Source organism: Phyllostomus discolor, chromosome 8 (assembly GCF_004126475.2).
Source record: "Phyllostomus discolor isolate MPI-MPIP mPhyDis1 chromosome 8, mPhyDis1.pri.v3, whole genome shotgun sequence".
Classification (NCBI taxonomy): Eukaryota; Metazoa; Chordata; class Mammalia; order Chiroptera; family Phyllostomidae; genus Phyllostomus; species Phyllostomus discolor.
In genome coordinates this window covers 48618235-48644508 of record NC_040910.2, presented here as the reverse complement: position 1 = coordinate 48644508, position 26274 = coordinate 48618235, and the positions used below count along the sequence as shown (strand labels likewise).

The 26274-nt window shown below is 55.4% G+C and overlaps 1 protein-coding gene across 4 annotated transcripts; it reads left to right on the top strand.

Moving 5' to 3' along the window:
- PDE4C (phosphodiesterase 4C) lies at positions 1-25975 on the top strand. Of its 4 annotated transcripts, none has more exons than XM_036032570.1 (16): positions 1-64; positions 4614-4819; positions 15101-15292; positions 15844-15880; positions 15972-16045; positions 16203-16238; positions 16589-16724; positions 16802-16895; positions 17408-17571; positions 17771-17869; positions 18279-18443; positions 18523-18622; positions 19260-19414; positions 20965-21087; positions 21341-21523; positions 22054-25975. In XM_036032570.1, exons 1-16 carry the CDS (start codon positions 23-25, stop codon positions 22447-22449), a joined length of 2202 nt encoding a protein of 733 aa, XP_035888463.1. In that variant the 5' UTR covers positions 1-22; the 3' UTR covers positions 22450-25975. The 4 variants fall into 4 exon arrangements, with proteins under 4 accessions (XP_035888463.1, XP_035888461.1, XP_035888462.1 ...); XM_036032568.1 differs by having other exon boundaries at positions 16203-16255; positions 16612-16724; positions 22054-22449; XM_036032569.1 differs by lacking the exons at positions 1-64; positions 4614-4819 and adding an exon at positions 7229-7484 and having other exon boundaries at positions 16203-16255; positions 16612-16724.
- Positions 25976-26274: the final 299 nt, after the last annotated feature.

The following is a 26274-nucleotide window of genomic DNA, read 5'->3' as shown; positions in this document are numbered from 1 at the left end:
CAGGTTCGGAGACGCCTGCGGCATGAGGCGCAGCAGAACGGCGCTCTCCTTCCTGCTGAGTGAGGTGAGTGGTAGGGGGTGGCCTTATGTGGGCCATGCGGGAGGGGTGCCCAGTGTCCCCCTACTTGGAAACACCCCAAGCTGTCTGGAGACCTACTTACAGGTTGGGAAACCAAGGCTCAGAGAAGGCGCTGGAAGCCTGAGACTCAATCCAGGTGTCCAGCCCAGGACTGCAGCCACTGCTTTTGAGAGCCAGGGACCAGCAGGGCAAGAGAAGCAGGGACCCTTTGGATCTGGAAGCAAGATTATTGATTTTCCAAGGAAAGGAGACCACACCTTTGGGGCAGGGCTAATGGCCCCATCTGGGAAACTAAAGCAGTGTTAAAGACTGGTGAGCCCTGCTCAGCTGGGTTGTCCCCTACACCAAAAGGTTGTGGGTTCGGTTCCCATTTGGAGCTTGGAGCACATATGGCAGGAAACCGACCTATGTTTCTCTCTCACATCGATGTTTCTCTCTCTCTCCACCTTCCCTTCCTCTCCCTCAAATCAATAAACAGCCTTGAGTGAGGATTAAAAAAAGACACTAGTGAGCAGGGTTTCGGTAGTGAGCTCATCCAGCAGGAGATGGATTTGGATCCCAGTCTGGTCACCAATACCTGAGTGGCTGGTAACCTCTCCAAGACTATTTTCTTATGTAAAAAAAAAAAAAAAAAAAAGGGGGCGAAAACTGTGTGGCTTCAGAGAGGTCAGGATGAGCCGGCAGGCAAAGTCTCGCACACAGTAACACATTTATCCACGTCCCATCTCTGAGCCACACCTTCCTCCTCTGCAAAGTGGGGGCCTCTTGGCACTCCCCCAAACATTCAGTTTACAGCATCAGTCACTCCCTTTGCAAATGGGGCACCTGCTGTGTGCCTGGCTTAGTGCTGGGGAGACAGGTGTCGAATTAAGATGAAAACTAAGGTGTGGGGTGGGTGAATGTGGGTAAGGCTGTGCAGACTGGGCTGGAAGGGCTCTGAGGAAGTGATGACTGAGCTGAAGAATGGATGGAAATGAGTAGCCAGCCTTGGGGAGAGCCGGGGGAAAGGTATTCCCTGCAGAGGGCACAGCTCCTGCAAAGGTCCTGGGGCAGGTGTAAGGAGCAGGTACAACAAGATGTTGCTGAGGCTGGGGCACGTGGAGTGAGAGGAGGTGGAGGAAAGCGAGGGTGGGGCGGAGGGCAGGAACTGACGCAAGAGGGGCCTCAGGGACTGCCGTGAGGGGTGTGGATTTTCTTCTAGGGTCACTGGGAGCCACTGGAGCAGGTGAGGGACAGATGTAGGGTTTGTTTTAGAGGCAGGACGTGAGGTTGCGGCCAGGGCCAGAACATATCAGGGTCTCCAGGATGGACAAATCAAAAGGCAGCTTCTCAGCCTCATTCCAAGCCTTTCCCCACCCAGGCTCTCCTCCCCACCCCCCCAGGCGTTTGGTCCTCGCTCCAGCCTCTCAACCAGGAAAGCAATTAGTCTGGAGTGGCAGGCTGATGAATGCTGCAGCTGCGAGGCCAGAAGGCTCCTCCCCTTCTCAGCCTGCAGCTCTGAGATACCCCATCCTGGCCTCACCCTGATTCAAAGGAGGGAGGGGCAGCAGGCTGGATCCTGGGAGTTTCGGGGAGCACCTCCTCATCAAACCCATTGCAGGTGCTGTCGACTCTTCCCCTTGGGGTCTGTCTTGTCTGCTTCACCCCCAAACCAGCCGCTCCTGCAAACATCTGACTTCCTCCACTGCTCTCCTTGGGGGGAAGGGGGGGTCACATGAGACTCCCACCAAATCTGAATTGGCCCAGGTATTGGTGCTTCCCCCAAAATATTCCCTATCCAGGTAACTGTGACTACTAGTTAACTGGAAAGTGACTAGTAACCCATTATTAACACTAGTAACCCTTGAATACCCTTGAACATCCTACAGGCATGCTCCATCTCTCAGCCTCCAAAACATCCCAAGTTCACTCACAGGCCCTACACTGGTCCATGTCCCACCATTTGCTGCCCAGCCTCGGCCCTGCCCCCTAAAGTCCCTACTCCCTGAGGCAGGCACAAGATGCTTCTTAAAAGCATAAAGTAAATCACGTCCCTCAAAAGCTCTCAGTCCACTCCCAGAGTTAATTCCCAACTCCTCACCCCACCCATGAAGCCCTGTGTCTGCTCCAGGCTCCACTCCCGCCTTCTGCTCCTCCAGCCTGCCAGCCTGCTCCCGCCTCAGGGCCTGTGCGCTTGCTGCTCCTCCCGCCTGGGGTGGTGCCCCTCTCAGACTTGCTCCTGGGCAGCTCCTTCTCCTCTTTCAAGTCTCAGCTGAGTTACCGCCTCAGAAAGGCCCCTGACTACACCTGAGTGATAGTAGTATGCCTTCATCACTCTTTAGGTCCTTCCACGGCCTTCGTTTTTTTCCAGCACTATGAGAACTGTTTTTCGTATTTGCTGAGTAAATAAATGAACATGAATGTGGGCAAGTGGTTTTCCCACCTGGGGCTCAGTTTCCCCAAGCAGAAAATGGGGAAACTGACCTGAGTGGGTTTCCCGTCATGGGAGAGGCCTGCTGCCTGCACACACCCCACCCTCTGCTTTCCGCAAACACCCTCCCAACTGCTGGGACACTCCCTTCCTTCCTTCCTGGGGAAGTAATCAAATATTGATTACTTAGATTTTTTACATCAGAATTCAGGTGCCTGTGGGAGAGGGTGCGGATGGTCTGTTGTGCTCAAATGGGGGAGGAACGGCCAGGAACCCTGGGTCCTAGAAAGATTGAGTCTGTATAATGAGGTGGGGGTGGGGAGCTAAGCAGCCCTCCGCTGTGTGCCCCCCGGCCGGTCATTTCTCTCTGAACATCAACACCCTCCTCCGCGACACGGAAGTAAGAGGAGAGAACAAGCAGTGCGGTTTCCCTGCACCGACCGGGGTTCCGGGAGGGCGTGAACCGCGTGCGCGCCTCTCAGCTTCTTTCCGCCCCTCTGGCCCTGGCGCTGGCCTTTGTCAGCCTTGGGGTCTGGACCTCAGTTTTCAAATCTGAATGCGTGGTCAGATGGTGAAGACGAACTCATTGGCGAGGCCCAGGGGCAGAGCAGGAAAAGGCCGCCCTTTTGAGTTCCACTTCTCCTGCGTCCCCATCTACTATTTCGACCCCTGGCACACTCCCCGTTCTCTGGGTTCCAGTTTTGGTGCCACTCCCGGGGGTCAGCACCGCGGACAGTTCCCAGCCTGTGAATTGCAGCCCCCTGTCCTTTTATCACCAACGACCCAGGGGAATTGGTACCATTTTCACCCCACCTTCACAAATGGGGAAACTGAGGCATGCTGGCTTTAGACCACGCATCATGAATTGAACCCACTCCCCATCTGTTGGGTTGGAGAGCTTACACTCCCGACTCAATTCAACCTGATTCTGTTTGGTTTTTAAATATCTCAAGAGTTTACTCAAGAGCATGCTTGCAAACAACATCTCATTTAATTTATCTTTTTCAGTCCTTCCTTCAAGAAATGAACTGGGACTCAGAATCCAGAATTCTACCTCCACCATTTTATTAAAAAGATTTCATTTATTTTTCAAGAGCGGGGAAGGGAGAGAGAAAGAGGGAGAAAACTATGGATTGGTTAGTTCTCTCACATGCCCCAACTGGGGACCTGGTCCACAACCCAGGCATGTGCTCTGACAGGGAATCAAACCAGAGACCTTCAGTTTGTAGGCTGGTACTCAATCCACTGAGCCACCCCAGCCAAGGTTCTACCATATATTTACCAGCTGCAACTTTGGGCAAGTTACTAATGCTCTGAGACTTAGTTTCTTTCTTTGTAATACAAAGATGATGGTATAAAATGGTTTCATTGTACACTCATGAGCTGATCGATCCCCAAGGGGTCCTTAGAACAGCACCTATGTGAAATGAGTGTGCAAGACAGGTTAGCTATTGGTGCTGTTGTTATGGTTAACTTGTTTACTTACTGCATGTCTTATGTATTTATTTTTAAAAATATTTTAAAAGATTTTATTTACTTATTTTTAGAGTGAGAGGAAGGCAGGAAGAAATAGGGGGAAGGCAGGGAGAGAAACATTGGTGGTTACTTCTCACATACACCCCAGCCAGGGACCTGGCCTGCAACCCAGGCATGCACCCTGACTGGGAATAAACCAGGGGCTTTACCATTTGTGGGATGATGCCCAACCAACTGAACCACACCAGTCAAAGTGCATGTTTTATTGTTACATTTTAATAAATAATATAATTGATGAATACCATTAAAGTGCCCATTAGCATAACAAATAGCAGTATGTGTTATATAATGTGATCGATGATTAATATACTTTGTACTAATTGATTAAAAATAAATGTTGCTGTAATGCCTATTGTGGACCAGGCACTATTCACATTTTGCAAGGTTGAGGTCCATCTCCCCATTTTATAGATGAGGAAACTGAGACTCAGAAGTAAATTAACTCAGGGGGGGAGTAGGAACTGAGATACAGTTCCCTGGGCCAGTCCAGGTGTCTAGGTGAAGGAATCTCAGAGCCCCATTGTCCCCAGAGTACCAGGAAGGTCCCATGCCCAGAATCTCACTCATGCCTTGTCACTGTCTCCCTAGCATGTCCGAGAGTCTGTGGATTCTGGCTCACACCCCGCGAGTCCCCTCGGCAGTGGTGTCATCTGGAGACGTTTCTCAGGAACCCCGTTGCTGCCCCCGCTGTCGAGCCGCCTTGGGCCCTCTGGAGAAACTGAGCCCAACGCCTCTGTGGTGTTCACCATTGGGGCTCGAGGGACAGAGCAAAGCCATGGTTCATCTTCAGGCAGGTGAGGAGGCAGATGGGGACTGCGGGAGCCAATCCCAGGAGAGGAGAATGCCTCGTCTGGCTGGACCTTTTTTTAACTTGTTCATGAAGCCTTTATTAAGCAGCTACTATGTGCCAGGCCCTGCACTGGAGACACAGCCATGGGCAAGCAGATACTCACAGGCTGATCGTGGAGACAGATTAATACCAATGGGAGAAATGAGGGTGCCATGGAGCCCAGAGGAGGCTTCTGACCCAGCATTGGGGGGTAGAGGGTGAGAAAGGACGCTTTGAAGAAATGGCATTTAAGGATGAAGTGGAGGCTTAAATGATGAAGAGAAGTCATCCAGGAGGGGCACAAGGAAGGGTATGCCAATTGGGAGGGACAGATTGTGCAGAGCCTCCAACTCAAGAGGATCAGGTACCTGAGGAATTGAATACAGATCAGTGTGGCTGCAGAGTGGGAGGGGACCCGGGGGAGGTGGGCAGGGGCTGGACCACACAAGACCTCATGGGATGTAATGAGGAGACATGTGTGGGTTTTCAATAGAGTGAATTGATATGGTTGGCATTTTAAAAAATTCCCTCTGGCTGCTTTGGGGAGTACTGTCAGGGGCAGGGGTGGAAGCAGCAGGAGCCCAGCATGGAGGCAGTTCTGGGAAGGAGATGGTAGTGCCTGAAGTAGGGCGGGAGCCACGGGCTGGAGAAAAGTAGGCAGGTTCGGATTATGAACTGGTCACACCAGGCCTTGGTGGACACCAGCAGAGGGTCAGAGAGAGGGGCGATTGGTGTGAATAGCTCCTGGCCTTCGACCCTTTCTTTACATGTGACAACATTTTCATCCTTGCAATGATGCCGAGATGTGGGGACACCATCATTATCTCCACTTCCTAGAATAGAAAACAGGTTTGGGGAGGGGAAATGACTGCTGGCCAGCAGCAGAACATATGTCCCCCACCAGAGGGCCAAGTTGTCCCTCACTGTCAGTTTTGGGGGCCAAGAGACTGAGAAAGAGGCCAGAGACTGAGCCATGAAAGGAAAGGACAGAGAGGGGTCATTTGCTTTTCATCACCCGCCCAGCAAGACATAGCAGTACTGAGGCTTGAGCCCTGCTTGCCTGGCTCTCTGGCCCAAACATTTTCCACTTCTCCAACCCGGGGATACAACTGGAGTAGAGGGTAGAGTCTCCATGGGAAATAGCCTTAAAATATCCTCTGGGTCCTATGAAAAAGTCACGGCTCTCCTGTTCTCACATTTTCTGCACCAAGTGGCCTCAAAGGCCTCCCTACCCCAGCCCAGAGCCTACACTGCCCAGCCCTGCTCTTGTCTACATCTACTTCTGTTAACCTTGATTGAAAACATCTTCACCTCCCGTTGCCACTTCCTCAGAAAGTGCCCCTGAGATTAGAATGCCTGGTGCACTGCGCTTTGAGTTCCTAGACCTGTGGAAGGAAGGGCAGGCCTGTGACGTGGGGCCCGTGGTGTGTCACAGGGCAAATGAGATCCCGCCATTTTTGCTGAGTGTCTGGGCATTAGTGTGGCTATAAGAGGTGCCCTTCTCTACCCATTCTCACTGTTGGCATCCCTGACCAGAGGCAGCTTCTGTGTGCCCACCCCAGGCAGGCAAGTTTCTCTATCCTTCCAGCATCCCTACCCTCTGTGGGTGGAAGGTTTTAGGACTCCAAAGACACCCCACCTGCTAAGCCTACCTCCCTGAGCTCGGTGGAGAGACAGCCATTTGTGCCTGCCTCTGAAGACCAGAGTCCTTAACTCTGCTTCTAGACTCCTTGCTAACGTCACTGGGGATGGTTGAGGACCCGCCGCTGTTCAGCTTTCAGCACCTAAAGAGCGGACGGCCCACTAGTCTGGGGGTGCTTGGGAACCCCTGTCTCCCTGCCCTGACTTCAGCACCGACAGGTCGAGGACAGCAACTCGCTGTCTCATCCACCCTGAATCTACTACCTTCTTCCCTTTCAACACCAAAAGAAGGGACAGTGCCTTGGCGCTGGGGGGTCTCCCAAGCCTCTGTCTCTCTGCTCTCCATTCGGCAGCAACCGGGAGGACAATTTCTGTCTTCTCCACTCCAAGCCCATGTCTTGACTTTCTTCGCTCAGCACTAGAGGGAACGACAGACCATCCTCGGCGCTGGGGGTCTCCCCAGCACCTGCCTCCAATTCCCACGCTCAAGTTTTCCACTCCCCGACTTCCGCTATCCCTCAGCACCGCTTGGCACGGACAGCTCCTCGTTGTCAGCCCCACCTTGAGCCCCTGTTTTCCTACCTTCACCGGCGCACCACCGCTGGCGCGGACAGCTCCTCTCTGTCACCTCCCCCCACCCCACCCTGCCCCACCCCCGGCCCTGGCCGGACCAGGGCGCCGACACTGACACTCCTCGTTCAGGGACAGCTCCCGCGCCCTCCTCTCGCTGCTTCCCTCCTCTGGCGCATGGAGACCCCCGGGGTACAAGAAGGGGCGGAGGCACTCAGCCAGCGGAACCCCGCTCTCAGCCGCCAAGGCTTAGCCAGATACCCGAAGCACCTGTGGCGGCAGCCGCGGCGCCCTATCCGTATCCAGCAGCGATTCCACTCGGACCCGGACAAGTCCGCGGGCCACAGCGAGCCTGACCGGGGCCCGCGGCCGGGGCTCGAGAAGTCACGGCGTTCCTGGCCCACCTCCTTCCACAGGCGGTAGGTGGGCGGGAGCAGGGCCCTTCCGAGGCGTGGGGGAGGGGTGCAAGGGGTCGGGCGGTAGTGAGGGAGGGTACTTGCTTCTCCAGGGGCGGACGCCTCTACTGTTTGTCTGAGGCCAGTGCTTTAGAGGAAAAAGCTATTTTTACGTGGGGTGAGGCTGGAGGTGGTGGTGTGGTGATCGTTTATGGGTGTGTGTGCCCAGTGTGCCAGGTGCCGTTGCATCTAAGTGTGTGCGTGAGTCTGAGCGGTTGTGACCTTGTGTGTGCTCTGACCTGCTGTGTGAATGTCCACAGCCAGCTGCGTCTCTCTGGGTGACCGGATGTGCTTGGTTGTATGTACACCAGTTGTGTGCCTGCCTGCGTGTGTTCCCCCTTGTGGTCCTTGTGGGTGTGTGGACCGGCGTGACTGTCCTTGCTCTAACCTAGTCGAGGTCCCCCAGACCCTGGAGTGTCCTCCGGCGTTTGTGGGGTTGTGGCCACCGCGAGCCTCTGAGAGGGCCAGGTTGGGCTGTCCTCAGCCCTGGGGGGAGGAGCTTCCTCTCCTCCTGCCAAGGAGGCCCCCCCACCCGCCGCGCGCCCCGTCCCCTGGCCCCGGAAGGAGGAGGGGAATCCTCTTGGGGAGGCTGAGTACAGGACGTTTCTTCCGTTAAGAAAAGATGAGGTGCAGATGGGGGGATGAAGTGGGGAAGGGCTGCTTCTCCCGCCTCACGTGAAGGAGGAGTGGGACCCTGAGAGAGACGGAGAGAAACAGCAGGTGAAACAGGGGCCCTGAGGGGGCCAGAGGTGGGGGTTTCCAGCTGCTGGGCCAAGGTGGAGGGTCCAGGAGCCCCAGGCCCTCCTTGGATGGCCCTCCTTGGATATGACCTCGGGAGCCAGAACAGGTCATATCTAGAGTCCTGGGCTTGAGGTCATGCTGGTGACCCTGGGGGTCATTTTTCTCTCTAGATCTTCATTTTCTCTCACCTCAGTCCATGGACCTCCTGGGGCTCCTGGCTTCTTGATCAACAAGCCTGGCCTAACCCCTGCCCCCAGCCCCCCAGCCTGGCCCTCTAGCAGCACCAGGAGGCGCCTGAAGCAGCTGGGCTCTGTGGTCCAGAAGGGCTGGAGTTGTTCCCCGGTGTTCCAGCCGGCCCCCTGCCCCGTCTCCCCTCCTGCGTTCAGCTCCTCCTGCCCTGCCTCCCAGTGACTCATGATTTTCCATCGTCAAGAAAGAACAAACAGAGACTGGGTTTAGGTGCATCTAGGAGGAGAGCCCGTGGGTTCTGGAAGGTTCTGGAAGGAGTGTGTCCCCGCGAGTGTGCACTTGCACATCCTGTGCATGCATATATGTGCTGATGTGGAGAGAGGGGCTCAGCCCTTAGGTTCAAGGCCAACTGGGTTCAAGGCCAATCCGCTGGGTGCTCCCCGGCAAGCAGAGAGTATCAGTGAAATAGAAACACACATCTGTACTTTGTGCATTTTAACTTCCTGTGTGGAGGCCTGGTCCCCCACTGCCCCAGGTGGATCACCTTGGATCTGGGTGGGTCCTAGCATCTTGTTCAGCAAACATTTATTAGCTATCTACTATGTGTCAGGCTCTGTGCTAGGGGCGCAGCTATAGGCAGGCAGGTGCTCACAGGCTGACGGAGGAGATAGACTCATGCCAGCTGGAGAGAGAAGGCTTCTGACCCAGCTTTGGGGGTTGGGGTGTAAAGAAGGACTGTTTGGAAGAGGTGGCATCTAAGCTTAACCTGAAGGATGAAGAAAATCAGCCAGAGGGAAGGGTATTCAGGGAAGGGTATGCCAATTAGGTGGAGCAGGTTGTGTACAGCCTCGGACTCAAGGGGATCAGGTGTATGAGGAGCTGAATATATGTCAGTGTGGCTGAACAGTGGGAAGGGAGGCTCCCTATTCATTTCCCAAGCACTTATTGAGAACCTACTGAGTGCTGGGCCCTGAGGGAACAGCTGGGAGCAAGGAAGACTTGGTCCTACCTTTGAGGGGTTGGTGGGCAAGGCAGAAACAAATTAAATAACCATGACAGTAAACATGAAATTGTACTGGTGAGAGGATGCTGCTTTGAGAATATTCACCTAACCAGTCAGGGAGGACCTTCTGGAGGGGGTGATGCTCCAGCTGCAACCTGAAAGATGAAGAGTAAGCAGGCGGAAATATTCAGGCAAGGGCATGTGGTGAGAATGAGCCTGGCTCGTTCAGGGAACAGCAAGGGGAGGGCTGCAGCTGGAGGAGAGTGAGCGGAGAGGAAGGGTGTGGGGAGGCCAGCAGGGGTCCGGCATCACGGGGCCTCCAGAGGGTGTGGATTCAGAGGACAGGGCCGTGAGGAGCCACAGGAGGGTCTGGAGCAGAGGGGAGTGTGATCAAACTCATGTGAGCATCTACACGCGTGACACAGTTCCCACTCTCCTCTCTCTGTCTAGACCCTCCCTGGGGACTTGGGGAAGTCATTTCTCCTCCCCAGTTTGTCAAGTGGACACAACGGCACCCACATCCCAGCTCCTTGGGGCCACCTGGTGGCAGAAGAGAAAAGTGCTTGCCCAGGGCAGGGATGCTCAAATAGGAATGGAGACCGGGATGTGCTAAGGGCACCAGAGACTGCTGGGAACCTCCTCAGATCACGCAGCACACAGGGACAAAGTCCCTGAGGATGGGGGTCCTCGGGTCTACCCATCCTTCAGCCTTTGCCTCTTTCCCTGCGTGGTTTGGGGCCACTCAGGGTCAGGCAGGCCAGATTCCAACACTGAGTCTCAGTTCTGTGGCTCAGTTTCTCCATCCGAAAAGTTATTAATAACACATCACTGTAAAAACTGTTAATAAATAGTTAAGGTTAAATATATTAATGAAACATGAATATTAAACTATTGATAAAACAGTAATGTCAGAGGAGCCCCTGAAACTTCAGAAGGGATGGGGCCAACTGAGCATGAAGTGGGAGAAGACACAGGCTGGGTAGCCTGCTGTGGCTGTGTGACCCCGGGCAACTGAACACCTCTTTGCGCCTCAGTTTCCCCACCCCCAAAATGAGCGTAATATTCCTCACTTTCAACGGTTGCTCTGAAAATGAAGTGACTTTTACAGACACAGCCCTGGGCTCAAAGCCAGGCAAGGAGGAAGTGCTGTTTGTATTGACGTGCTTGGTCTTAACCTTCCATTTCATGTCTGTGACTTTAGGGGAGGGACTGGATCCTTCTGTGCCTCAGTTTCCCCTTGGAGACATAAGGCTATTACCAGCCCCTCCCGTAGGGCTGGGGTGGTGCCAAGGCTCCTCGGAGGGACCCTGGCCCCAGCATCACCACCAGGCCAATCTTGGCAGTCTCGATCCCCTGGGGACCAGCTATAATTAGGTGCAGCCACAGCAGCTACAGATGGTATTTCTGTCTTGGGGATAGCGAGTCTGGTTCCCACCAGGTGTCTGGTTGTAGGGCCTTGGGGGCAGGAGGAGGTTCCCAATCAGACCCTCGAGACTCCTTGTCTTCCGGGCCCCAGCATGACCCCTTTCCGAACCTCCATTTTTCTCATCTGTACAGAACAGACAATAGTGTGGTCAGGAGAAGGCTGGGGTCTCCTCACTGTGGTACCCCAGGCTCCCCCACTGAAGCCCTGACAGCCCCAAGCTGTATCTCACATTTCCCTAGGGGTACCCCACCACCGACACCATCTCCCCAGGGGCAAGGCCCAGGCACTGGGGGTGTGTTGTCCCACAGCAGGGGCACAACTGGGCTCAGAGTTTCTAGGGGCCTCAGCTGACAGACCCAGCCTCTCTGGATCTCAGTAGCCTCTGTTTGTGATGTGGGCATTCGGAGTCCTGCCGAGTGTGACCTGCTCTGAGACTTTCCTGTCCTGAAGTCCAGGGCAGGGCTACCAACCTCAGTATTCCGAGGGTAGAACACCTGGTTTAGGCCCCCAAACTCCCCCAGACACTGAAGGTGACAGCTCCCTTTTCAGGCCCCCCCGGGTCCTTCCTGGAGTGACGGTTGGGGGATGGGGGAAGGCGGTTGATGTTTCACAGAACAGAAGATCTGGCTGGAATGGAGTGCGGATGTTTGTCCAGTGGAGACAGCAAGAGAGCAGAAAGGATCCAGAGACAGGGCCTGGGGTGTGTCAGAGCAGGTGGGGGTCATGTGGGGACTTGTGGGGGAGGACTGGGAGAGGAGCTGGTTTTGAGCCCCGCTGCCCTGTCAGGAAACTTTATGTCTGTTACCACCTCTCTCTGCCTCAGTTTCCTCACCTGGCAAAGGAGTAAGTTTTTGTTGATTCTGGGCAGCCCCTTGGTGGTTCCAGGCCTCAGTTTCTCCATCCGGAAAATGGGCAGAGTGGAACTCGAGGCACTGTGTGGGATCGGGCAGCCCCTCAGCAAACCCGTGCCTCCGGTGCTCTGCCCATAACGGAGGTGCTTCCCTTTCTGACTTCTGCATCTCACTCTTTTCAGCCAGCTCAGCCCAGAGAGCTGCACTAATCTGAGACATGTTGGCAGAGGAAAGTGGCATGAGATCTGGGTTCTGGGCCCCAGGGAGCCACCCCCAAAGAGGGAGCAGAGAGTGGCACGCAGCTCCATGCCTCAGTTTCCTCGTGTGTCCCGGTAGGGGCCTCCCCAATGGTCCAGTGGTGAGGCGGGGCAGTGCTCCTTCTGCCCCCTCCCCGCCGGCCCCGCCCCCGCAGCTGTCCAGAAAAGGTTCCACCGCCCAGGATCCGTCCTGCCTCCAAGCTGTCGCGGAGATGCAGGGTGCCCCAGCGCCTGCCCCGGCTTCTGGGCCTGGCTCTCCTCGGGACTCCCCACGCGGCTCCCCAGGGCTCTTCAGGAAGCTCCTGGTGAACCAGAGCATCCGCCTGCAGCGGCGCTTCACCGTGGCCCATCCGCTGTGGTGAGGCGAGAGGAGGGCTGGAGGGGTCACCGGAACCGCCAGGCTGGAGGTGGTTAGGACACAGTTATGGACAGCTGGGGCCGGGTTAGGGGTCAGGGCATGTACGCTCAGCCCTCCCGCCCTTTCTCGGAATCTGTCTGCCCTTGTCCTATCTCTGTGTCCCTCCACCCGCTGCCTGGACGCAGGCCGGGGATGGGGCTGGCGGGGGTTGGGGGACCAGCCGGCTGTCCCTTCCCAGCTGTGAGGCCCAGAGCAGGATGGGCTTAGGCTCTCGTCTCCTCCAGACCCTCCCACCTGGGCAAGTGGCCTGAGTGTCTCAAAGGTGAGGGGAGAAAAGAGGGACACTCCTCCCCTTGGTCTGCTCCCCTTCATCCCTCCGGGTGCCGGCGACGAGACGATCTGGGGGCTTCACACGAAACCCTCGGTGTCCCCGGGCGAAGATCTGATTTTATGGGGCTCTTCAAGGCAGGGCATCCGTAGCAAGAGGAGTTGCCGCCCCAGGCTGAGCGGATCCGTGCAGGGCAGCTCGGTGGCGTCCTCCAAGGACTGGTGACCTCTCTGGGTTCGAATCCTGGCCCTTCAGGACGCGACTGTGAATTCGCAGGGTGTGGGGCGAGGCTAGGGTCAGAAATGTGGCCTGCGGGCGCGACTGTGTCTGGCACCTTGCGCCTGGTTTGTGCTGCATTCACACTCCCTTGAAAATTTGGCACCTGGCGGCTCAGACTGGAGGACCCTTCTCCAAAGTCACATGGCCAGTCACAGTTGGCAGGGGTGAATGCAGCCGTGGCCACGGTCCCTGATGGCGTCATTGCGACCCGGGAGGGGGTCCCAGCTTCCGGAGAGCGTCCCCAGGGCGCCCACCAGACGCCTGCTAAGGAGTTCTGGAGGGTCGTCCCTGGCGCCCTCGGGTCCCAGAAGGCGAGGCTGGAGGATGGCGGGTCCTTCCGAAGCCCCGTGCCTCGGTTTACCTGTCTAGTCATGGACAGACGCGCGGTTCCCACAGTCAAGACGGCCTAGCCCCGGGCGCCTGCGTCATGGAACCACACCCCCACCCGGCCGCCCCCAGCTAAATTTAGAGCAGAAAGAAAAACAGCTTCCCCAGCTGCGACCAGCCCTTAACCCTGCGCGCCGGCTCATTGAGTTCAAACCCAGCACCCTGTTGGCCTCTCCTAGCTTCAGTTTTCCTAGTTTTCCGTGGGTGCTCTTTCCCAGAACCTTTGCGGAAATGCGAGGAGGGGAGGGATCGCCACCCCTAGGTCTCCCCCTTGGAGGGCGCGCTAGTTTATCAGCCGCCAGTCCCCCCTAAGAGCGTCTCTCCGCCTGCCCCCCCCCCCCCCGCTCCCTTTGCTAAGCAGGTTAGGGTTAAGGAACCCCAGGCATCTCCGTGACGACGCGAGTCAGGAGCTCGAGCACCCGAGTGGTAGCGGCTTCTCTAGGCGCGGCTGAAGCTGCACAGGCGGCGAGGCTGGACGAGGCCGAGCCCGCCCGAATTCACCCGAGTGAGGTCGAACACAGCCGAATGGCCGAGAGTGTCCGAACCTGCCCGAGCGCGCTCGGACGTAGCCAAGTCAAAAAGAACTTCCTCGAGCGAACTCAGCGGGATCAGGCCCAGTAGAACTTAGTCAAACCTGGCCCTGTTTGACCGATCCCGCCCGAAACCAGCTGAAATGGACAGAATCCTCTCGAATTCCGGATGTGTGACTTGGCGGGGGATCAGGTGGACACTGGCCCTTGGCCAGAAGCCCCAAGTTGTGGGTGGTGTTTCCCTGTCTCCTGCCAGCCCGCTCTCAAAGCCTGTGACCCACAGGCAGCCCCTCTCCCCGGTGGCTAACTCTCCTGCCAGAACCTCTGTTCTGACCCACGCCCCGTCCTACTCTTTCTCTGACCCCTGACCCCAAGGGGATGAGCAGGAATTCCCCACTACCCAGATCGTGGCAGGAAGGAAGTGCAGGGCTGAGAGAACTGGGAGGGAGAGGTTGGAGATTGCTCCAGCAGGAGGTGTTGGCGGGGGGGGGGGGGGGGGGGGGGGGGCGGTGCTCCAGGAAGAGGGCACAGCCGGTGCGGAAACCCGAAGGTGGAAGAGAACGGGCAGAGCCTTCGGGCGAAAATGAAGCAGGGGAGTAGAGGACCGGGGGGCGTGGTCGACGAGACTGGGGCTGGGCCAAGCAGATTGAGGCTGACCGGGGTGGGGAGGGGGAGGACAGGTGAGCCAGGGCGTGGCCAAGGCTGACTAGGGGCAGGGCCTCTCCCGGCTCTAGGGAGCCTCGGAAATGGCGGGATCTAGGCACGACCCAAGACCCTCGAGAGGAGAGAGTCCAGAAAGTCTTTTCCAGCCCCCGTGAATTTACCATGCGACCCGGACCTCAGTTTCCTCCTTAGTAATATGGACTCCCAGTTGGCCTCAGGTGCTCAACTGTAGCTCCCTAAAAGCGCCCAAAGGGAAGACTCTGCCAGCCTGTACTGGAGACAGGGTGGCTGAAGTCCAGAGAAAGGTTGAGACCTACCTACCCATGATCACACAGACATTTAGGAACAGATCTGAAACTCACATCCTGGAGTCCAGATTGGCTCTAGTGGGAAGGCTCCGGGTACAGACATGGAGACCAGGACAGGAGGGGTGCTGGGTCCCTGAGTGGGTGTGACTGTGAGGCAGGTGGACACACTGTAGGCTACTCCTTCCTGGCCCACCGTTCTGGTCCGGTGAGGACGTGAAGGGACAGGTTTGCTCTGACCGTGCCTCCTCTACTTCCTCCAGCTTTGACCTGGAAAATGCTCTCTCGTGTGGGAGAAGCACCCTGGACCCCCAGGTCGGGCCTGGCCTTGGCCAGGGCGTCCAGACCTCTGCCCAACACAGCCAACGGCGCGAGTCCTTTCTGTACCGGTCTGACAGCGACTATGAACTCTCGCCTAAGGCCATGTCCCGGAACTCCTCTGTGGCCAGCGACCTGTGAGTCTGAGGCTGGTGGGATGGCACCTTCTCCTCTCTTCTTCCTTTTTTTATTCCTCCATTCAGCACACTTCCTTCAAATGGCCATTTGAGTGGGGCTTTGAAGTTTAAGTATGAGTTTGCCAAGCAGCCACTTACTCCGTTGAGCTTGCCCAGCATGGTATCTAGTGATCTGTGCTTGACTTTAGGTTGGGGTTGGGTGGAAATCCAGAAACATTAAGGACAATTGGTAGCAACTGAAAAAACACATTAATTCAAACTTCCTGGTAGTCATAATAAAAAGGGAAATAAAATAATATCGTCTTGTCTCTAAGACCCCTGCTGCCCCTGGGACTCAGTTTCCCCGTGTGTGAGATGGGGATAAAGGGAGTGAATGGTCGGGAGTGTGGTGGGTTTCAAGGAGGAGTCAGGTAAGGGGAGCCCGGGCACCAGTAGGGCACGGGAAGGAGGAGTCGAAGGAAATGTATGCTTACCTGAGGGCGAAAGCTGGAAGGTGGGGACATGCAGGAGATCTCCCTAACTGCCCTTTCTGATGTCCCATCTCCCCACAGACACGGAGAAGACATGATTGTGACCCCCTTTGCCCAGGTGAGCGTCCACTCCTCCCCCGCCCCTGCAGGAACCAAGCAGGCTAAATCCACCCCTCCATTTCCGAGGCTGACCGTCCCCCTCCCGACAGGTCCTGGCCAGTCTTCAGACAGTTCGGAGAAATGTCGCAGCGATAGCCCACCTGCAAGGCCTCAGGGCAGCCAAGTACACGGGCAGGGGAGGTGGAGCCGGGCCTGGCAGAGAGGATGACAGGGCAGGGCTGGGAGGAGGGGATGGGGCCAGGGTCCGGCAGATAAGGTGGGTTGGTTGGGGGAGGGGTCATCTGGGTGAGGCAAGCCACCCTGAGCAGACTGTACTGCAGGCAGGCATCTGTCGGGAACCCCCCATCTGGCAGTCAGTCCCCTCCACTTACAGGTAATGTGCCTGCTCCTACCCCTTCCTCCCACCTTGGGGCCGCTGTCAATTTCTTTTCCTTGGTGACCTCCCCAGTCCATGAGTCTTTAGGCCGTGCTCATTTTAACCCCCCAAAACACCCTCAGGGATGGAGTCTACCACACCCATATTACAGATGGGGAGGCTGAGGCCCAGAGAGGGGCAGAGGCCTGCCCATAGTCATACAGCCGCTTGGGGACGTATGTGCAACTCAAATCCTGGGGCCCTGAGTGGCCCCATTAGGAAGGGCTCTAGGGTCCAGATGTAGAGATGGAAGCATAAAGGGTGTGGGGTCCTTGAGGGGGGGTGGAGCAGGCCCCTGACAGCTCAGCCCCCAGAGGACACCGGGCAGAAGCTGGCTTTGGAGACTTTGGACGAGCTGGACTGGTGTCTGGACCAGCTGGAGACCCTGCAGACCCGGCACTCGGTGGGGGAGATGGCCTCCAACAAGGTGAGGAGCGCCAGACAGCTGAGGTCACTTGCCCCCACCCACAGTGCCGCTCACACTGTCCTCACCTTCCCCTGCAGTTCAAGCGCATGCTGAACCGGGAGTTGACGCACTTGTCCGAAACCAGCCGATCCGGGACCCAGGTGTCAGAGTACATCTCCCGGACCTTCCTGGGTGAGCTGTGGGGGTCGTCCCTGCCTGGGCAACACACAGAGGTAGGAGGAAGGGAGAAGAGAAAGACTCCGCTCTTACAGACCTCAGTCTGTGGAAGGTGGAGCCAGCTATGGTCACCCCCAGCTGCATGGGTGAAGACTGGGCCAGAAGGAGGAACAGGAAAGCTATGGATCTGAAGCATGAGTAGAAGTTTCCCAAGATGGAGACGGAGGAAACCAGACAGCTGGGTCTCCAGCTTGGGTGATAGAAAGGACATTGGGCTGTTTGGGGAAAAACACTGAGCCCCAGGTTCTCAGGGGCCATGTTCGTCATAAGGGGTCACTGAAGCAGCCATGGAAACAGGGGCAGCTCCAGGCCATACGGGGACTGTGCGCTGAGCTCACTTTGATCCAGGTAAAAAGGAAATAGGTTAATCCTGAGGCTTAGCAAAGTCCGGGACCTGAGGCTAGGCGGGACAACCCTAGCAGGTGAATTAGCTTCTCTCTCTGAGTCCCACCCTGCCCTCCCTCCAGACCAGCAGACTGAGGTGGAGTTACCCAGGGGGACCCTCACGGAGCCTCCGAAGCCAATGTCCCAGATCAGCGGCCTGCATGAGCTCCCCCACAATGCCAGCCTCTCCACAGCCACCACCCCACGCTTGGGGGTCCAGACTGACCAGGAGGGGCAACTGGCCAAGGTGGGTTCCCAGCCAGAATGCTGAGACCCAGGCTAGAGTCCCAGCTCTGTTTGGATGCCTTATCTTGAGCCTTGGTTTGCCCATTTGTATACTGGGCTAGTGGGGCTAAATATAAGATCTGGGGCCCAGGGGAGGGTGTCGTAGGGCTAGAGTTTGAGGAAGTTGGGCTGGGGTCAAGCTCCAGTTCTTCACGTTTTAGGAACTGGAAGACACCGATAAGTGGGGGCTTGATGTGTTCAAGGTGGCAGAGCTGAGTGGGAACCGGCCCCTCACAGCCATCGTATTCAGCATCTTTCAGGTACCTCCCATGCCCTTGGCTTCCAGTACCCCTGGGTTTCTTTCACCTCTTTCTACTTCAAGACCTCAGGGGACAGACTCCTCCCCAACACCCCTAAGTGGGATATTTGAACAGGACATTGATGGATGAATAGAAGTTCACTAGGCTGAATAGTTCGTTGCTGATTGTCAACAAGCCTCAGCCCCGGGTCCAGGCCTGAAGAGACCCAGTCTGGAGGGAACTGCTGTGGGGGTCAGGGATAGACCAGAGAGGAAGGACAGAGACCAAGTGAGTTCAGAATTGAGGGCATCCTGGAAGATGGGGCATTTGAGCGATGGAGAGAAGTCCAGAAGGAGAGAGCAGAGTGTAGGAGCAGAGTGTCCTGCTGCCCGGAGGCTGAAGTCCTAACTGGGGGCCTGTGATGAACCAGCAACGCGACCTGCTCAAGACGTTCCAGATCCCAGTGGACACGCTTGTCACCTACCTGCTGACGCTGGAGGGTCACTACCATGCCGATGTGGCCTACCACAACAGCCTGCATGCCGCCGATGTGGCCCAGTCCACGCATGTGATGCTGGCCATGCCTGCACTTGAGGTATGGCCCTACGAGCAGGCAGGGCGGGTGCAGGGTGCAGAGAACCCACCCCTCACCTCCTATGCCCTTGCCTGCTCAGGCCGTGTTCACAGACCTGGAAGTCCTGGCTGCCATCTTTGCAAGTGCCATCCATGATGTGGACCACCCTGGAGTTTCCAACCAGTTTCTCATTAACACCAGTGAGTCAGGGGTCCTGCTTCCACCTGTCAATCATAGGGTCTCTGGTGGTCCCATCCCTGCTTTGAACCTAGTGTCCCTGTTTGTGAAATGGCTATGGCAATCAATCTTCTGTCCCTAGGTACTCAGAGTGTGTTCAGGTACATGGTAGAGACTCAATAAGTGGGAGAATAACAAGGGTGGCAGAGCTGATCTGGACCACTAAGATTTTAAAGTCTGGGGCCCTTTAAGGTATCTGAAAAACTCAGTCAATAAGCAGTTACTGGGTACCTCTTGTGTACATCCCAGAAGAACTGAGGATGAGAGCAGAGCTCTCTCACTGGAGGATCCCAGAGTCTAACCGTACAAAGACTCAGTTGCTCATTCAGCCAGCACTTAGCACACACTGTCTCCCGCCACGCCAAGTCCTTACGGAGACTCCAGTCTCCAGGAGGCAGAGCAGAACACAGATGCCCCCAACCCTGTGGAGCCAGAGCATGGCCAGGGGGAGAGGCAGGGTCGTAGAAGGCTTCCTGCAGGAGGGGGCATTAGAGTTGAAGCTTCAGTGCATGAGTAGGAGTTTGCCAAGAGTTCACCAAACCTGCCTTTTGGTGAAGTGGGTTGGTTGGCAGATCTTGAGGCTCTCTGCTTTCCCCACAGACTCGGAGCTTGCACTTATGTACAACGACACCTCTGTGCTGGAGAACCACCACCTGGCCATGGGCTTCAAGCTGCTGCAGGCAGAGGGCTGCAACATTTTCCAGAACCTCAGCACCAAGCAGTGGCTGAGTCTGCGCAGAATGGTCATCGACATGGTGAGGCTATAGCGATGGATGGGGTGGGGTGATCTTGGCCAGGTTGAGGGTTCATTTGAACCTAGGCCTGCCTCTGCTCTAAGCCTGAGCTTCCTGGTCTATAAAATGGATAGAATGGAATGGCCAGGCCCTCAGTCCTGGCTGTGGTTCACACACGAGCGATGTGGAAACAGCTTTTTGGGTTTCTGGTGCAATTTTTTCTGAGCCTTTAGTTTGCCATTTGATACTTATTAGATTGGGAAACACCAGTAAGTTTTGGGGTTTTATGCCTCATTCATTCATTTTCCAAGCATTTATTGAACACCTATTGTGTGCTCGCACTGTACAATGACCAAGGCAGTTCTGGCCTTTCGGAGATTCCAGTTCGTGAGGAGATGGACATGTGGGTGGGAACCGTAATGGGGACCCCTGAGTAGAGCTGTGATGGGTGGCCCGCAGACAAAGCTGTGATGGGTGTGCTCAAGGTCAGGGAGGGCTCCCTGGGAAGGAACACTGAAGCTGGGGCCTGCCGGGTGGGGAGGGTGGGCTGGGAGGAGCACCCCCAGCAGAGGGAGTTGCATGTGGGGAGGACTCAGAAGACACCAAGGCTCCCAGTAATGAGAAATTAAAACTTTAGTGAGACAGAGTGGGGGACGTGGGTGGTGGGCATCATTTGGGGGCAGACCGGAGGTTTGGGAAAAAGTTTTGAGACTTTTGTTTGATTCTCAGAGAAGCCCGCAGACTAGGTGCGGGTTACTCCTGGGCTGGAGCCACATGGGTCCAGTGAAGGTGATTTTTAAACAGCTGTGTTTGGGGCTGAACTTCCTTCCAAATTGCTGAAAACAGCCCTCCCAGGCACAGAGTGGTCACAGGGAGATTCGGGGAGCATCAAGTCATGTCACCTCCAGCTTCAAGTTGACCTGTGGCTCCCATGGCCCTCTGGATAAGTCCCCCAATCCTCCCTGAGGCCCTCTCTGCTCCTGCCAACCACACTTGCTCTGGCCATAAGTGCTTCCTCTATGCTCCTCAGCTCATCCAGCCCCAGGGCCTTTGCTCAGGCTGTGTCCTGGGCTAGGCCTCACTGCTAACCTCAGGTACTTCTCACTTCAACCCCCATATTTAATCTTTTTTAAAAGATTTTATTTATTTATTTTTAGAGAGAAAGGAAGGGAGGGAGAGGGAGCGAAACATCAGTGTGTGGTTGCCTCTCTCACACTCTTCACCGGGGACCTGGCCTGCAACCCAGGCATGTGCCCTGACTGGGAATTGAATTGGCAACTCTTTGGTTTGCAGGCTGGCACTCAATCCACTGAGCCACACCAGCCGGGGCCCATACTTAATCTCTAACATGTGGGATGCACCCCATGAGCCTAATGAGCTCAGAGTTGGGACCATTGATTCATCTCCTCTTGTGAGCTGGGTGTGCAGCCAATTCTGTTATGTTCCCCCATTTTACAGATGAGGACACCAAAGCTCAGAGGGCTAAGCGTCTGAGCGGGTATGATGGCTGGGAATAAGGGGCGGGTGGGAGCATTGTATATACCCGTCATTCCCCCCTCACCCGCCCCCAGGTGCTGGCCACCGACATGTCCAAACACATGAACCTCCTGGCTGACCTCAAGACCATGGTGGAGACCAAGAAGGTGACAAGCCTGGGCGTCCTGCTGCTGGACAACTACTCTGACCGTATCCAGGTGTGTGGCTGGGTAGACCCTGGGGCTTTGGTTTCCACGCCTCTCATTTAGCTTCTTGCATTTGTAAGTGCTGACTGTGTGCCAAGCTTGAAAAAACAGAGGCACTGAGACTCACGTGACTGTGCCTTAGCCACTCCTTTCCCTCCCGGGCCTCAGTTTCCCCACCTGAAAGAGGGGTGCGTCCATGGCAGTGAGGATTAACCGGCCCTGAGGGAAGCCTGGCCTGAGCCCTCCCAAGCCTCGATCTCCCCAGGTTTTGCAGAATCTGGTGCACTGTGCTGACCTCAGCAACCCCACTAAGCCGCTGCCCCTGTACCGCCAGTGGACGGACCGCATCATGGCTGAGTTCTTCCAGCAGGGCGACCGTGAGCGAGAGGCGGGCCTGGACATCAGCCCCATGTGTGACAAGCACACGGCCTCAGTGGAGAAGTCCCAGGTCGGAAGGCAACTGGGTCAAGCTGGCGGGCACGTGGCATGGGGGAGGGAAAGAAGTGGCTGAGCCCACCTCATGAGTTCTGGCTTGACCCCAGGCTGGTCAATGAGGGAGTGTGGCCTAAGGCCATGGTCTGCCCTGGGCTGTGTGGGGTCAGGTTGGGGCGCCTTCTCTCTGGGCTGCAGGGAGAGGGATTTGCGTGCATGGGATTAAAAAATGTCTGCTCTGAGTGGCATAGGCTTAGGGGACTTGGAGGGGTTCTCAGTCTGAGGGGACACATACACCCAGCTCTGAGGGGTCAAGGCTGGGGTGGAAGGAAAGATTTAGGGGTTGGGGCAGCCCAGAGGGGCCAAGGAGGCTTCCTATGGGAGAGGTTGTTTGAAGAGGGTTTTGAAGAATGAGTTGGAGTTGGAAAATGACATTCCAGGGAGAGAGAACAACCTAGGCAAAGGCCCAGAGGCTGGACTGGGTCTAGGTTCCACGGGGACTCACAGCACGCTGCCTCTCCCCCACGACCCTGCATCACCCCACAGGTGGGTTTTATTGACTACATCGCCCACCCACTGTGGGAGACGTGGGCTGACCTGGTACATCCAGATGCACAGGACCTGCTGGACACACTGGAGGACAACCGCGAGTGGTACCAGAGCAAGATCCCCCACAGCCCCGTGGACACCACCATCCCTGAGCAGGGCGGCCATGACAGATTCCAGTTTGAGTTGACTCTTGAGGAGGCAGAAGAGGAGGAGGAGGAAGAGGAGGGAGAGAGCATGCTGGCTCAGGAGGCCTCAGAGTCACCTGACACTGAGCTCCTGTCCCCTGAGGCCAGCACAGACCCTGAGGCCTTGTACCTAGACAACCAGGGGACCGTGAGCAAGCCCTGCGTGGACCATGAGGGCAATGTGACAGCTGAGTCGTTTGGCACCTAGTGGTCCCTAATGAATGGGTGGATTTTCCAGGAAGAGGTCCCAGGTGACCCATGACTGGCCTTCTTCACACATTCAGAGAGACAGCCAAACTTTTAGTTATAGGCAAGTTTCAGGGTCAAATCAAAGGCAACTGGCTTGGGCCCACTCTGATCTCCCACTCTGTTGAGAGAGCTGTCCTTCAGAGTCAGCTCTGATGTTGGGGTTGGGTCAGGCTCAACTTCTACAGTGGCCACTCTTCAGCCACTTATTCTTTCTACTCTTTATCAGATATTGATTGGGCACCTATTGTGTGCCAGGCCTATGCCCACTATGTGCCTCTGGGGTAGCCCTGAGCAAGGGGTGAGAAGTCAGCACCAAGGAGAGGCCTTCCACTGGCACCTCCCTTTCGTGTTCTGGGAAGCTCCCTGCAGGAGACCGGGACCTTGAATGGGGAAATGTGGCACCGAAGCTTTGTGCAGTCCCAACTCTGGTTCTGGAGCTCAGGATGGGGCCGGTAAGGGGGTAGCAAAGAGAGGGCTCTGTGTGGGGACATCTCTAAAGACTGATGTGGCCTGTTGCTACTTGTATGTCAGTTATTTCTTTAAGTAGTTGTAACTTCTGTCTTCAGTAATGTCTCTGGGTGCGCCTGTTCTCTCTGGCCCCAGGACACCCTGTCGGTACCCTTTCAAATTAATCCTCTTATAGAACAGCAACAAAAGCACACAGTTTCCTTCAACACACACAATACCCTTCCTGATTCTGTGGTGTCCCAGACTCCCTCCAGGGCCAGTTTTCCCTCTATAGCCTAATCTTAGCATTTGGATAAACATTGGTTGAGGGGGAATGTCTGTGATCACCCTGAAATATCTTAGAAATTTTGTACATTTAATGTTTCTCTGGGGTTAAATAAACCCTATTACCCTAAACTAGTATCATGTCCATTTCATGGATGAGGACACTGAGGCACGGAGAGGTCCTGTTGCCTGCTTAAGGCCACGCAGCTGGACGCTGGATATTAGCCAGCGGCGCCCCCTGGCGGCTGAAGACGCAGCAAATTTGGAAGTCTTCCTGGCTAGCCGCACCTCCCGCGTTTCCCTTGTGGGAGCTCAGCCTGGGGCTGAGGTGGCTTTGCTGGGTGGGAGAAGAGGAGGTAGCTCTGTGTTCAAGTATCAGGTTTAGTTCCTGTACCTGGAAGGCTTAGTATTCCACACCCCAACTTGCCTCCCTCCCAGCATGCCTGAAAATTTATGCATGACACAGGTCCTCACAGCAGCCTCTGGCTTACAAAACAGCTGGCTTCATTACTAAATGATTCCAATAATTCATCATCATCATAATTACTATGGAATTCCACAGGGAGAATTAAATGTCATCTGGGTCATGAACTTGATGCATTTCCTTCCAGATCTTTAAAAGACAGAGATTTAGGAGATAATTATTTATAATTTTCTCCTTCCCATTTACTTATAAGTAATACGTATTCATAGTAGATAATTTGGAAATAATGGAAACATAAAGAAGAAAATAAAGTTCAATTATAACCTCACCCATAAACCATCTGCCTTCAGCATTTCACCTTATTTCCCTGTGGATTTTTCTTCACCCATTTGTAAGAACACTCATACATTCCCCTTCAGTTTGAGCCACAGGCATCCCTCCTACTCCCCCTACTGATGATACTCTACCCACACTCTAAGCATGGCCCCACCTCAGGACCTTTGCACATGCTCTGCACACCACCTAGAATGTTTTTTCCCCTTCTCATTCTCACTCTTTGGGTCTCAGCTCAGCAACCCCTTCTCTGGGAGGTCCTCCCTGATTCTTCACCCCAGGCTCTCATTGGTGGAAGCTCTGAGGGATTCTTTGATCCATGTCCACCATGCACTCCAGGTCGTGATTTCAGGATGCCTAGACCAGGTCCACTGCACCATCCTCAGTGTCCCCAAAGATGGACTTTGCCAACTTGAACAAGTCCTTAACATCCTGAAGCCTTTGTCATTTCACAGATGAAGTGGGCTCTTTGTGAGGGTCCCATAATTGCAAGAACAGTTAACATTTGAGGAAAGTGTGTCCTGAGCCATGCTCTGAGTAGGGTGGGCTTTGGGAGGGTTTGGGGCACTTCTCCCATCCAGTTCTGTCTCCCCTGCCATGCAGGAGACCCTTCTGGAGTATGCAGCCTCCCCATTCAATCATCCCTAATTTCAGAGCCAAATGCTGATTATTAGCAATAAAGGCTTTGTGTCATTTATATGTTAAAGTACAAATTTCTCTGGGACAAGCTGGTTTACACTGTTGTGGGGTTTTCCCCTGAGGAAAAAACCGGGTGTTTCCGAGTGCCACCCATGTATGAAGCCTGACACAGGGAGGTCATCAAACCAAGAGGCACGCAAGTCTTCACTTCCACCGTGAGCCTGGACCAGCCACACCTGGAGCCAACCCAGAGCTGGGATTTGATTGTGCATTTTTTTTTCTGAATTTTCCCAATTCTCCGCGGTGGGTTTGTGGTAAAATATAGGTGAAGTAGGGGAAAGGGGCAAAACTGTTACCTTGAGGTAAACAGATTTACCAAATACAAGCAGAGTGGGAGGGACATTCTGCACTTCCAGGGCGCTGGGGGGCATGCGTGGATTGAGAGGGCGGTCTCTGGCACAAAGTTATTCTGGTCTCTCCGAGCCTCCGCAGCTGGAGAGCTTTTTATAAAAAGGATAAGCACTCCCCCCAGCCTCCTGGGGAGCAATGGGGGGGGAGGGGCGACAGGATTTTCTTGGGGCCACACGCCTCCTGCTGGGTCTCGGGACCAGAGAGAGTTGGGGGCAGGGAACTGGAAGGGTCTCTTTCTCCAGGCCCCCGCAATTCTGACTTAACCTCCTCAAGATTTTGGGGAAAAAAAGATGGAGCATCTGAGCTCCCCAAGTCTCCACTCTGAGTCTTGTTTCCCCAGGATAGAGGGAGGGGGTTTCTCCGGCCCTGTCTTTAATTCAGCAACCAGGGAATGGTGAAGTCTCTTCCAGCCCCGTGTCTTTAGCCTCTCTCTTACCCTCCTTGTTTTCCTGTCTCTTGTCGCAGGCTTTGCGAGTGTAGGGAACAAGCAGTTTCTCTGCCCTATTTCCACCTTTTCTTAGGATTTTTTTTTTCTGGAAAATGGGGCGCAGGCAGGGGAGGGGTTGTCAGAGCGTCCATCACACCCTTCCTTTCTTATCTGGGAATTGATGGGGAGGGGTGACTCTCTTGGTGCCTATTTCTTCTTTCATCTTTGAAACAGTGTGGTGCATCTACCAGCCCAGCACACTTTGGGGGTCTTACATCTCAGAAAACGGGCAGGGTCTCTCTCCTATTTTCTCCTTTTCTCCTTTTGTACTTATTTTGCGGCCCATAAGTAGGGGGTATGGAGCAGCTCTCGATCTCTGTCCCTCTTTTCTGAAATTGGGGATTGGGAGCATTTGACGATTAGTCACACCATCCTGGCCTGGGTTGGGGCCGCCAGAGAGTCACACCTAGGGTGAGAGGCGCAGGGGAAGGGGAACGCCCCCTGACAACCCCAGCTCAGCCAAGGCCTCATCTGGTCCCCTACTGCTGGGGAGCCACCACTGGACAGACGGAGACGATAATAATCTATGATTGGCTACCCAGCCCGTTGCTCGACTGCTTAAGCCAGTGAGAGGTTGCCGCGCAGACCCGCCTCCATGACACTTATGAGAGGCGGGGCTGCCAGGTGATCCCTCCCTTCCTAAACGTTTCCGCCCGCTACTGGGTGTGCACACGGGGCCCCGCCCCACCTGTGCGTCGATCTGCATGGGAGCCCCGCCCCTCCTAGCTCTGCGAGCAACAGTGGGCCACTTCTTCCAG

What these genes read in the sequence shown, in the direction of transcription:
- PDE4C (XM_036032570.1), top strand. Translation starts at nt 23, where the DNA reads ATGAGGCGCAGCAGAACGGCGCTCTCCTTCCTGCTGAGTGAG. An exon ending in AGGAGGGGCAACTGGCCAAG is followed by an intron (nt 17,572 to 17,770) that starts GTGGGTTCCCAG and finishes TTCACGTTTTAG; the next exon opens with GAACTGGAAGACACCGATAA. An exon ending in CCAGTTTCTCATTAACACCA is followed by an intron (nt 18,623 to 19,259) that starts GTGAGTCAGGGG and finishes CTTTCCCCACAG; the next exon opens with ACTCGGAGCTTGCACTTATG.